The sequence below is a fragment of the Sceloporus undulatus genome, chromosome 6 (genome assembly GCF_019175285.1).
Source record: "Sceloporus undulatus isolate JIND9_A2432 ecotype Alabama chromosome 6, SceUnd_v1.1, whole genome shotgun sequence".
In the NCBI taxonomy this organism is placed as follows: Eukaryota; Metazoa; Chordata; class Lepidosauria; order Squamata; family Phrynosomatidae; genus Sceloporus; species Sceloporus undulatus.
In genome coordinates, this window is record NC_056527.1 from 115,684,268 (window position 1) to 115,697,298 (window position 13,031).

Sequence of the window (13,031 nt, forward strand, 5' to 3'; positions counted from 1 at the left end):
TTTCTTTCATTTATAGCCCAATCTCCAGACTAAATCAAAATTAAAAGCAATTGTTGTGTGTTCTCAAGCATATCTGCTGCTTACTGCTTCTAATGCTCCTTAGCATCTTTAAATACACAAGGGCAGGGCAGGATGAGACTGTTCAGTTGAGCATCCACATTTTGTCAGTGAGATGCAGACCTTTTTGAAATTGAATTTCAGGATGAAAGTCAACCTACAGAAGGTACTTGAAACTCTGGAGGACCAAGAACTAAAACACCATGTGGAATTGTTTTGCCAGCTGCAGGAAACGATTGCTAGGCTGCCGGTAAGAGCCTACATAGAGAGTCAGGATGTTTAGGGGGCTTAACAAAATGTAACAGTTTTATTGCCTTCCCAGAAGCTTGGGGGCCTTTGAGACTTAAGATCACAAAACCTTGTGACTTCCTTGAATCTCCTTCTGGAGAGATTCAAAATGGGAAAACCATTCTTAGTTTTGGACTGGATCTTGCCAGTGTTGAAAATGTGTGAAGTTTTGAATTACATCTTAGATATTCCCACCCCAGCAAGATCTGGTCCAAAACAGAGCTATATGTAGGATCTTGGTATCATACCAGGCTAAACATTGCTTTTTTCACAGAATGAAAACCCTAATGATGATGCTGACATGGATACATCTGACCCGGATTCTAGTGCTGTAAGTCAGAGGCTTGAGGGTGAGCAGTTGGATAATGAGGAATCTGGGTTCAAGTCCTACCTCAGTGTTGGCTTTTCTACCACTTGCACCAATTATTCTCTTGTTGCAAATGGGGGAGTTAAAGCCGAAAGGCAACTGGTTGTAGTGAACTAGTTGCCTTTTGGCTTTAAGTCCCATATTTGCAAGAAGAGAATTATAGCACCATTACTTACAGAATTGACAGAGCATATCCTCCTTAAAGAAAACACGTTATATAGTGGCTATGAATTACTGTTTATTTATATCCCACTTTTCCCCCAAGACTGAGACTTAAAGCGACAAGCACATTAAAAAGATTGCAGTTAAAAACATACAAAAAGTCAAGAAAATATTATAAAGTCAACACTATAGGATTTGGGGTACACAAGTAGATCAGGTGGCTGCTTTATTGGGAGGCTGAACTATGCTTGTTTCTTCTCACCACCAGCCCCCCAAAGCGGCAAGTGTCCCATATTTGAGATAACCTCTAAATGATTCTTAAAATAAATGCTGGTATAAACATTTAAAGGATTGGGTGATACTGTGTTTGAAAAATATTGCTGCTTCCAGCTCTAGAAGTAGGGATCATTATTCTCCAGAACCGTTTGAGTTGCTAGTTTCAGACACTTTACAGAGACTGTGATAAAATAGTTTTCAGCTCTCCTTTGGTCTAATTAAAATGCTACCATGAGACAATCCTGTGCTGCTGCTATGCATCACTTTAGTTGTATTGAGCTGTTCTGCTTTGACATTTTTCTTTTCCAGGTTTCAGAAGCTAACCGAGTGCCTGACGAATATGCTGCTCAGCACGCGCTCCACCAGGCCCAGATGTCGAAAGAGCTTTTGGAGCTCAACAAAGCCCTGGCTCTGAAGGAGGCCTTGGCAAGGAAAATCTCTCAGAATGACAGCCAGTTGGAGCCCATACAGTGTCAATACCAGGTAATGGCTACAAGTCAAGAAGGAGTGAACAACACCACATAGTGGATTTACCATATGTAAATACAAACTTACCTCTCTAGCCATTGAAAACAACTGGAGGGGCCCTTTTCTTTATATACCAACAGGAACCACTCATGAAAATGAGGGGTCATCCTTCTCTGCTTTGGCTCCTAGACCGTGGAACTGTAGATTGTGCCCAGCTGGTGAACTTTCACTGACACTGACATTTCAGCGTAGATTTAAAATATGCCTTTCACTACATCTTTTGCAGCTTAGGGATCATGGTCTGTTTCCCCTGTGGAGTTCTGAGTCTGTATGCAGTTTGGAATTGCTGAATTAGTTTGAATTCTTTAAATTATTTTAAAATATTTTATGTTTGAAATTGCTTTATCAAGAGCAATATCAAGAACCTGGAAGAAGAGGTTTCAAAACTGCAGAAGGAGAAAGAAGACTTGATCCTGGCACTTCATGTTTCAAAAAAAGATGCCAACCAAGCAAAGTAAGAGGCTCATATTCCAGGGAGGGGTAACAGGCCGGAATACCTTTTGAGCTTGTATCCATGAGGCTATGTGTCCTTTCAGGTTGAGCGAACGCCGTCGGAAACGACTTCAGGAGCTTGAAGGTGAAATGACAGATCTGAAGAAGAAACTGAAAGAACAGTCAAAGCTCCTGAAGATGAAAGAATCCAGCGAGCAGACAGTGTGCAAATTAAACCAGGAGATCCGGGTATATAATGAACCAGAGTTTCAATGTAAAATATTAAAAGGTCATTCAGATGTTTACAAAATGGGTGAGGTCTTGGGACTGTAACAAGGCAACAAAGACTGTGCAGAAGTATCTTGATGAATTTTAAGGGTTGTAAGATTTGTTTCCACTTGAAAACGGTTGGGCATACAGAAGATTTCCTGGCATCCTCAAAGTATACCAATAATGCTTTGATGAGTTCGGCAGGACCCTAAAGAGACTAAGCATTTTAATGTTTGTTCATACAAATTCTTACCCCCAGCCTTTCCGTTGGTCATTTTCTAGGCAATGAAAAGCCAGCGTGTTCAACTCATCCGGCAGATGAAAGAGGATGCAGAGAAATTCAGACAATGGAAGCAGCAGAAGGATAAGGAAGTCATCCAGTTGAAGGAGCGGGTGAGTTGTAGTCTGAACAGCACTGTGTTTGAGAACTGGCCTGATAAGCCATCAATCCATGTAGGTAAATGGCAGTTGTCCACGTGGTCGTCTTTCCAAAGTAAAGTTTGACACAAGAAATGCTCTAGGTTGTTTATAATAAAAATGTCTCACAGCATGGGAGATAGAGCCTTGCCTTTTCTCTACATTTCAGTGCTGTTTTCTCTTTGTTTCTCTGTCTAAATACAGAAGAAATGACACAGTACACCAACACTGAACTGGAGTTTGGTTTGAACAGGAGTTGTTCTCTTTATATTACTTGAATTTGAATTTTACAAGGCTTTGATTTCCCAGCATTTCAGATAAGCTCACCAAAACACCAGTGATTTGCATTTATTTCTTGTTTATAAAAATTCATTGGAAGTAGAAGCTCCATGTTAGACCTAGCCACAAAGGTTTCTCTTGCTTGTTGAAAGCTAAAGAATTGAGAAGGACACCCTCTACTACACTTGTCTCGTTTTTCAGGATCGTAAACGTCAGTATGAACTGATCAAACTGGAGCAAGATTTCCAGAAGCAAGCCAATGTCCTCAGGCGGAAGGCAGAAGAGGTGAGGGAGTCATAAAAACTTTTTCTTCTTTTCTTTTCCCAAACTCTCACCGTTCTAAAAGTAATCTATGGCGATTTCACAGGTTGAATCCTGGAATTGCTGAGGTAGAAGTGGGATGTAGATTCTAAAATTAGAATTTCTTAATTCTACAGATAGTGTGCAGGGGCAGATAAGGTTGGAATGATTGTCCTCAGATCATCAAGGATACAGATTCCATTCCTAGTTTTACTTACATTAAGTGTAGAATTTGGCTTCCATGATTGGTGACTCTAAAACAGAAATTGGAATCATGGGGCTTCCAGATCTTGCTGGATCATATCTCCCAAAGTTTCCTCACTTTGGGTATGCTGGTTAAGACTACTGGCAATTGCAGTTCTGCAAGATCTGGAGGGCTATACGTTCTCTGTCACTGCCTTGGAGAAGTCAGGTTCTTTGTCTGAGGAGGGAGCCCTGGCTGTACATGATGGGGGTGATAACAGGAGTGGGAATAGTGCACCGCTTCAGATGTTGTTGAACTTCAGCTTCCGCATTCTTCACATTTAGCTATACTTATGGGCATTACAGTCCAACAATATTTAGAAAGTTACATGACCACTACTTCCACCCCCGTTCCAAATGCTAATATTGCAGGAAGCCCTCACGTATTTTGGAGAACTTTGGCCTGTGGAATAGTAGCTAGACGAGTGGATCTCTTTCTCTTAATTTCAGGTTCTTGATATTGCTCTTGATAAAGCAATTTTAAATATAAAATAAACATAAAAACTAATTCAGCAATTCCAAACTGCATACAGACTCAGAACTCCACAGGGGAAACAGACCATGATCCCTAAGCTGCAAAAAATGTAGTGAAAGGCATATTTTAATTCTGAGCTGAAAGAATCCTGGTTATACCAGATGGTAGCTGGTTTCTCCCATGTCAATAGGGTGGTGAATCCGTTCCAGGTTTTAATCCAGGCCTTTGGGGAGCTCTCCAAGCTGCTCAAGACCATCCATATTTAGTTCCCAAAGCTCAGAATGGATTTCTATTATGAGCTGCCTTGGAAGAAAGACATGATATGAATTAAATAAAATGTAATAAGTGATAGATAAATTCAACCTCTCCTCTGTCAGCTTTGAATCATGATTTGGAAACAAGACCTCTTCAAATGCTGAATTCCATCCATGCTGAGCAATGAGTAGACGAAACATCACCTCTCCTTTCAGAATATTTTGTCTTAAACTCTTTATCTTTCCCTTCCTCCCAAGGATATCATGGTGGTGTGTCTGATTCTTCTCTGCCATTCTACTCTTTCACTTTTAATAATCTCCCAAACTCTTTGAGGTAGGAAGGTGAGCTGCCATGTTCCATATTGCCCTAAGGCCACCCACTGAACTACTTGGCATAAGGAGGGATATCAAGCCACATCTGATTCTTGTTTTCACACTCTTGCCTATACCACTCTTTAGGCTGCTGCTGCTAACAAACGCTTGAAGGTTGCTCTGCAGAAACAGCATGAAGCTGCCAGCAAACGGAAAGAGAACTCAAACCGTGGAGTTGAGGGACTTGCTTCCCGGGTGAAGGTGAGGCTAGGCAACTTGTCTTCACTTTCAGTAGTAAATAGATTTATATATAGCTGGCTTATTCTGGAAAGGGAAACAGAAATGGAAGGTCAAGATGAGCAGCGACTGGCACATGTCCTGGGAAAAAGTGAAATTCTGGTTCACTTCCTGTTCATAAAAACAATCCTCTCCTGTCCCTAAAATGACACATCTTACCCTAAGGACATACTCTACCTTGCACCTCTATGAACACAACACCACAAGTGATTTTGGAGCTTTGGGGGCTAAAATAAAAGCCAGGAGAATGCTGAGAATTGAGTCCCTAGAGGATTCTGAAAGCAGAGTTCTCCTTGTTTCCACTGAAACAATTTGGAAGGTGGAGGTGGAGGTTGGAAGGCTAGGGGTTCAGGCCTTGGTGGGTTGCATTCTTTACTCCTGCATTAGAAGGAAGAGGGAGGTATTTCATCTCACCTACTTATAGACCCTGGTTAGTAATTGAGTTTCTTTCTTATCCAGAACTGTCTTGCAAATGAAATTGAGGTCCTCATCAGTATTGAAGAGGCTCGGCGCCACCTCAATGACCTTCTGCAGGACCGGAAGACTTTAGCGGAAGAAATCGTATCACTTAAAGAAAAGCGAGATGCAGGGGAGAACCTTCCCTCAAAGTACAAGGTGAGCCGAGGGGGCTGCTGGTATAATGAGAAATGAGTCCTGGAGAGCAAGAGAAGAATGGGGTTCTTGATTTTCTCAGGGCTGGACTTTCCCTGCTTTGTGAAGAACATTCTATGATGGGTGATTCCTCCTGTCCACCTCTGAAGGCTTGCTGGGGTTGAGGTTGCTTTTTCAGCTGGCCAAGAAGGACCCAGGCATGATATTTCATTATTTACAAAGAACCTCTAGTGATCCTCATCTCCTGCTTTAGTTCTTTTTGCCTCAACCAGGAAAGGTTGTGTATCTTTCTCTGTCCTTTCTTCTGTTTTATTTTTTCTTCTTTCCATCTTCTCCATCAATTCCATACTATTAAAAAATCTATACATCCTTAGCCTTCATAGTAGATGCCACTAGAGATTATTCTCATTTTGCTCCATGCCTTCCTTCTCAGTAGCAAGAAGATCAGTCTGACCCCAAGCACTGGAATGCTGGCACACAATCCAGAGCAAATCTAGCCTCAGTTCCCCTGTTGGTAATTTGCTTTTTGAAGAAGATGCTCTTAAAGACATTTTCAAGAAGCCAAAGATGAAAGCTATGCCTTCTCAGAAAAAGAAGGGAGCAAAATGACAGTTTCAGTAACCTTCTCAAACATTTTGTCCCTTTTACCCTTTCTCCTGCCCTAGAGATTTTAGAAATTGTTAAATCTGTATGGGCAAGATTACAGTTCTTACTCAAGGAGGGTCCTGTTGACTTCAAACTGGAAATCAAACGCGCAGAATTAAAAACACCTTGTGACTATCCAGCCCATCAGATAGGAGTAAGGATATTGACTTTCATCCACACCTAGGAGGTCTCTACTTCAGACCAATTAGTGTTTTAGACCATAAACTAAGGCTACTCCATAGAGATTCACCAGATCCAAAAACACGGCTTCCTATAGTTTCCAATGTCAAAATCTCACATGAAGGACCTAGATATTCAGCAAGCCATATCCCATCTCTTAGACCTGGGAGCTTTGGAATTGGTACTTCCTAGTGAATGCTTCCATCTCCCTTATTGTATCCAAAAAATACACTGTTACACCCTAACACACGTCTGCTTGGGTAGATCCCATTCATGGATGGCTCCTCTGCTGGCTGCTGGTGGGAATGGCACATTGAATCATAGAATTGGAAGAGACCACAAGGGCCATCCAGTCCAAACCCACTGTGAAGGTTCATTCTTGCCAATGAGAAATAGCCATCCAGCCCAACTCTGGATCTACATTCTTTACTGAGCATGTAGAGTCTTTTTTATTCTTGTGTCTTGACTTGTGAAGGAACTGAAGCAGGAGAAGATCAGGATCATTAGAGGTTCTTTTGAAATAATACAATATTTTGCCTAGCCTGAGTTGTAGTGGGAGTTAATTCATTCATAGATGGCTACTTCTCCTTGGCAAGACTGGACCTTCATGGTAAGTCCTCCAATGTGCCATTCCCATGATGACTGATCTAATCTCAGTTTGCCAGAGAGAGGAAGTCAAAAGCCTTTCTTTCTTGGAGGCTACCAGCAATAGGTCTTCTTAGTTTAAGGCAGAGGTGGGCAACTGCACTTGGGCAAGGGCCACTTGAATCTCCTCAACCCAGTGGGCTGTAACAAAACTGGAAGTGATAAGACATTGTGAAGTCAAAAGCTTTTATGGCTGGCATCCATAGTTTTTTGTGGTTTTGGGGGGGCTATGTGGCTATGTTCTAGAAGAGTATTCCTGATGTTTCGCCAGCATCTCTGGCTGGCATCTTCAGATCTCTGAAGATGCCAGACACAGATGCTGGCGAAACATCAGGAGTCTAATACAGTGGTGCCTCGGGTTACGAAATTAATTCGTAACGCGGCCGCTTTCGTAACCCGAAAAGCCTTCGTAAGCCGAATTGCCATAGGCGCTAATGGGGAAAAGCCGCGATTCCGTGTAAAATAGCGCCGAAAAGCACCAAAAGTTTTTTCGTAACCTGAAAAAACATTCGTAACCCGGAACAATAATTCCCTATGGGATTTTTTCGTATCCCGAAAATTTCGTAACCTGGGTATTTCGTATCCCGAGGTACCACTGTATAAAACTTTGCTTTGCTAATATAAACATCAGGAGTCTATTATAAGACTTCGCTTCCAGTTTTCATTTACAGTCATTTGCCCCCTTTAAAGGATTAAGGAGTCTGGGAAGAAGTAAAATTTCCATCTGCCTGGTTGCTGAGGACAAGCTTACTGCAGTTTCTTTGATGATTTGGGGGCCAGAAATGGCCTGGACATCTCTTAAAAATTGGAGTGTATGTGTCAGTGCTTATAGGGATGTCATGTGTCCATAAAAAGGGGACAGGAGGGCCAAGTGTGACCTTCATCCAACATTTCCCCTGCTAGCGGCTTAAGGGGTCACTTCTCAACTGGAATCCACCTCATCCTTTCTCACCCCTTTCCTTCTCCCATTGTTCTTCCCAGAGACGCACCTTCTCGCACAATGATATGCAGGTGGACTATTCCATCAACAAGCAGATTGAGAGCCTGGAAACAGAGATGGAGTTCAGGTAGGGGATGATTATGATTTCAGAAGAGCAGAGATACAGGGTGAAGTACCATAAGACACGCTTCTGTAAAGTTTAGCATCCTGTTGCTCACAGTGGCCAAGCAGGGTAGTCCCTAAGTAGGACAAGAGACCAGTAACTCCCTCCCACTTCTGTTCTGCCTCTGATTCTGGAAGTAGCCACAGTTGCTGAATTGTTATGTGACTTCAGGCCAACTCCAACTTACAGCAACACTGTCATAAGGTCTTGGCAAGCCTCCTCTAAATGGGCCTCTGACCTCCGCACAGTTGTCCACCCCCAGTTTAAACTGTGCAGCAAGTAGTCCAGATGGATCTGGGGAGTTCAGTTTTTTGCTTCTCCTAGTTGGGGCAGAAGTCTTGATCACTTTCCTCAGTCTATCAGAACTCCCTAAATAAAAAGGACACTAAGCACATTTAGGCTGCAGCTCATCAAACAAGTGGGCTTAGTTAGGCTGATGCCCTGGGTAGCTTGTTCTCTTTGTGCTCACATTCCTCACTTCCTCCAAAGGAGCGCCCAGATTGCTGATCTGCAACAGAAGCTCCTCGATGCTGATGCAGGAGACCGGACCAAGCAGCGCTGGGAGAGCATTACCACTATCCCGGAAGCCAAGTGTGCTATTAAGTACTTGATTGGTGAGGTAGGCTTGACTGGCAGCAGAGAAAAGGACTGGGGGAGAAAAAGAGGAGGTGCAGATGTTGTTGCATTTATATAATGGAAAATATGGTACAAAGTACTGTTAAGTTATTGCATGGGTAGTAGAGATATTACGGTAAATTGTCTGTTGGGAGGGGGAGATCATATGTAACAGTGTGTAAGTACTGCTACTATACGTTACAGACAGTATGGTGTTGTGGTTTGTGTGTTGGACTAGGACTTTGGGGGAGTTCAAATGCCCACTCAGCTGTGGAAACCCATTGGATGATCTCGAGCAGGTTACATTTACTTTGTTTGATCAAAAAGCTTCCTCTCACTCTTACAAACAGAATAGCTGGACTATTTTGATCAAAAGTCAAGAGGAAAAGTTTATTGGATTTCAAACAGCAAATTTATAGGTTCAGATTACAGTGACTCCATTCTGATGGATTGTGCATGTTTTAGCATTTGTTTTCCCATAATTGTCATTCATCCTAAAAAGTTACATATAAAGTTACTGACCAGTAATGAACACAAATAAGCTCAGTCAGGGGAAGAAATAAAGGCATGTGGAGTGTGGCTACTTTTTCCTTTTAGGAGCCTTGAGTATCATGGCCTGAATCACCACCTCTTCTCTCTGGTAAGAAAGAACAGCAGCAGCTCTAGATGGGAGCTTGACAGCTGCCGGGCATGGAAGATTTCTGAAAGGAGCACAAGGGCAAGGCAACAGAGCTTGCATTGTCCCAAAAGGGCTTTTACACACCTACAAGTTGCATTCATGCATATACGAGTTATTAACAGGGTGCCAGCTGAAGGCTTCCAAAAGAGGATGTCAGAGTGAGGCAGCAGCATGATGAAATGACAGTGTACCTCACTAGTGGTAGACAGCCAGTGTGGTGCAGGGGTTTGAATGTTGGACTCTGGAGACTAGGGTTCAAATCCCCACTCTCATAGAAATTTCTGGGTGACCTTGGGCAAGTCACACGCTCTCTGCCTCAGAAGAAGTCAAAGGCAAAGACCACTTTGGAACAAATCGTCCCAAGAAAACCCTGTGATAAGTTTGTCTTCGGATCACTGTAACTTGAAAATGACTTTAAGGCATACAGTAACAGCTCCTCCAGGGGTAGTCAGTTGTAGGAGCAAAAAGATAAAATTTCCCACCCAGAGTATGAAGTTATTCTGAAGAGCCCTATGTTTGGTGGCAGTGGATGAAATCAAGGAAAGGGTCCCCACAAATATTATTGATAGCAGAGGAAGAAGTTGAGGTCTCCAGAGAGATTGCTGAGAAGGAGTAACCAGGGGCTTGAGTCTTCGGAACAGGGTGGGGGTACAGCCGTGCCTTAACTTACAGTTTGCCCCAGCATGTGGAAACCTGACACTGCTGCGTTTAAGATGAGGATGGGGATGCCAAGGCAGGAGGTGTATTGTTTGTTTTTGGAGCTTATTTTTGGCCACCTGAGAAATGTCTAGTCCCTTCCATCAGGTGGTTGCTTGCAAATTACTCAGTGGAACATATTTTAACGTGCCACCTACTTTTTCTGTTTCCAAAGCTGGTCTCCTCCAAAGTTGAAGACAGCAAACTGGAGAACCGCCTCCAACAGAGCAAGTCCACATGTGCTGACATGCACAAAATGCTCCTTGAAGAGCGAAAATTGACAGCTGACATGGAAGCAGAGCATGAGAGCCGGCTGGTCCAGATGGAGCAGAAACATCAAGAGAAGGTATGGCCTGCTATCATAAATGAAAGTGGTTTGAAAAACCTTTTAGCCATTTCCCTCATCAGTGGTGGACATCTCTGTCATGGAGGGATATAGGGAAGATGTCATACTTGAAATACATATAGAGAGAGTTTTGGATCCTTGGTTTAGCTCTATCTGCTGCATGCTTTCTAGACGTTAATAGGAATTGCTCGTTGTCATGTTCTTCCTAATTTTCCTGTATCATCTTTTGTATATACATCTCATTGTGTGCTGTAATTTGCCATCTGTGACCAGAGAAGGTTCTGGGAATATTTGTCTGTTACAATATTTATCTCCCTATATAAATCCTATTATTTCAGGAAGGTGTGCCTTTTTTTGTACATCTTTTTTTGTAAATCAGTTGAAACAATATAAGAAGGTTACAAATAATTCAAGTAGACTAAAAGCATATTAGATAATTTGACAAATTAAGACAAGACAAAACCAGCTAAAATAATTTTAAGACTATACAATGCATGTGCAGATTTGAGCACAATCAATTTAGCTGCAAAGACTATTAAATAGCCTCATTTTACTTGGTGCTATGATGATACCAGTGTTGGTGCTATTCATGCCTGTATTGGGGAGGCTGTTCCAGAACTTAGGGGTCACAGAAAATTAAGTTCCATCCTATGCCCTCCCACAATGTATTGCCCTTCCCCTCCTCTACACATACTGGTGGGACACAGAGGAAGGCCTCTTATCCAGCCCTGAGTCTTTGGAGGCATGTTTATGGAGGATTATTCCTTCAAGTATCAAGATCCCAATCTGTTTAGGGCTCTAAATGTCATCACCAGCACCATGAAATCAGACTGGAAGCATATTGACAGCCTGCTCAGCTAGCCAGTGCACTAGGGCTTGGTGGTGTTCTGTATATTGCTTGTACCTTCAAATGGTCTAACTAGGAAATATTAGCTTCATTAGTACTCCTAGTGTTTGCTGAGTAACCTGTTCCCGCTCCCTCTTCATAGCTTGACATGGGAGAGGAAGAGGAAGGGAAAGTGGGTGAAGCATATGAGCCAAGGTTACCATCCTACTAAAGACAAGCACAGCATATGGCAGCCCCTCAAGGTCCACTGTTGAAACCAAAAGCTGCTTCTATAAGAATTTGTAGGGCTTCTCTTTTTGGAGCTGATTTTACTGAAGGGAATTCAGCTATATGGAGGAAGAGAGGATTACTTGTATTTATTTGCTTTAGGGTGTGTGTGCAAAATAACTGTTTTGGTGGCAAATATACACACATACCTGTTAGCCTCTGACAGTGGAGTACCCTTACACCCCCCTTTCCCATCATCCCAATGCTGGTGGTCCTTAAAATCTAAATTAAAAAAAATCTAGCTATACACAGTATGCGGAGGAAAGGGGGACTGGGCATTTGGGGGACAAATGTCAGCACTGTTGCCAACAAATAGAAATCCCCTCTCTTTTCAAAGGTTGCCAGTTCTACATTATTCTCTCTTTTTCCCCCACCCACCCTTCTCCAGGTCCTTTATCTGCTCAGCCAGATAAAACATAAAGAAGAAGCAGAGAAGAGACTTGAGACCTCCATTTCAGAACGGGAGCAGCAGCTCCTGGAACGGCTCCGCTTCCAGGTAAAAGCACCACAATGCCAGGATGCAGTGGTTCATTCTTGGTACCATCAAACCTCCGCAGGCTGCACCAGGGCTGATAGTGACAACCTTCTGGCCATGTTTTTGGTTTTTCATAGTGTAGCATAAAATTATAGAGTCTGATTTTTAAAAAATTCATAAAATTAATGCAAATCAAATTGATTTTATTGCATTTTTTTTTTTTTTTTGTTATGATGGGAGTCACACAATCCTAAAATGTAAGGAAAACGTGTGTTTCAGCAGTTTATTGGGGCATTTTAAAAAGAAAGACAAGTGGGGAGAGGGAGGGGAAATCAACATAATAATTAAACAAACATACATTTTGTTTGCTCTGGTTTTGCATAGCATCAAGCAGTCTTAACACCCATTCTCATAAAAAGAACTAAGGAAAGGAAACTAAGACCAGGAATTAACGATGATCTGAATGTTACATAGTTTTTAGAAACCATGTTGGGTGGGGAGTAAATAAATGAGCACCTTGTCTTAGACATTTTACTCATCATTCTAAACTAAAATATTCCATAATCATTTTTCAAATTTTTCAAGAGAAAAAAAGCTGGAGGAGGAAAAGACTTACTCCATATTTTTATGGGCCTTTGAATCTTTATATCAGGGTTGGGGGGGGGGGTGTTAAACAGTACTTACATACCAAAACATAGTTTACTTTTGGCTCCAAAACAATCATTTTGGGCTTATTAAAATAAGCATGGGCTGCATAGAACCCTGTTTCCCATCTCCTGCCCCAGTTCCACAGATCTACGGTTCCCACCCCTGCCCTCAACAAGCAAAGAAATCATTCTTTATTAGTAAAAAGTACCTGGGTTTTTCTAGGGGAACCAACCAGCTGAAATGCTGAATTTTATTTCTGAATTATTTAGAATGGAAACTAGAATGAAGTGTTTGCCCAGCACCTATGCTACTCCTT

General features: G+C 42.2%; 1 protein-coding gene across 3 annotated transcripts in view; it reads left to right on the top strand.

Moving 5' to 3' along the window:
* The window catches only part of KIF4A (kinesin family member 4A), a 32,679-nt gene that overhangs the window by 14,179 nt on the left and 5,469 nt on the right, over positions 1-13,031 (top strand). For all 3 annotated transcript variants that reach the window (XM_042473420.1, XM_042473419.1, XM_042473421.1), the window contains exons 15-27: positions 202-307; positions 620-676; positions 1,460-1,633; positions 2,029-2,132; positions 2,215-2,359; positions 2,663-2,773; positions 3,278-3,361; positions 4,808-4,921; positions 5,417-5,572; positions 8,021-8,106; positions 8,632-8,761; positions 10,308-10,478; positions 11,981-12,088. In XM_042473420.1, the coding sequence (XP_042329354.1) occupies positions 202-307; positions 620-676; positions 1,460-1,633; positions 2,029-2,132; positions 2,215-2,359; positions 2,663-2,773; positions 3,278-3,361; positions 4,808-4,921; positions 5,417-5,572; positions 8,021-8,106; positions 8,632-8,761; positions 10,308-10,478; positions 11,981-12,088 (1,546 nt within the window). The remainder of the gene's footprint in view (positions 1-201; positions 308-619; positions 677-1,459; positions 1,634-2,028; positions 2,133-2,214; positions 2,360-2,662; positions 2,774-3,277; positions 3,362-4,807; positions 4,922-5,416; positions 5,573-8,020; positions 8,107-8,631; positions 8,762-10,307; positions 10,479-11,980; positions 12,089-13,031) is intronic.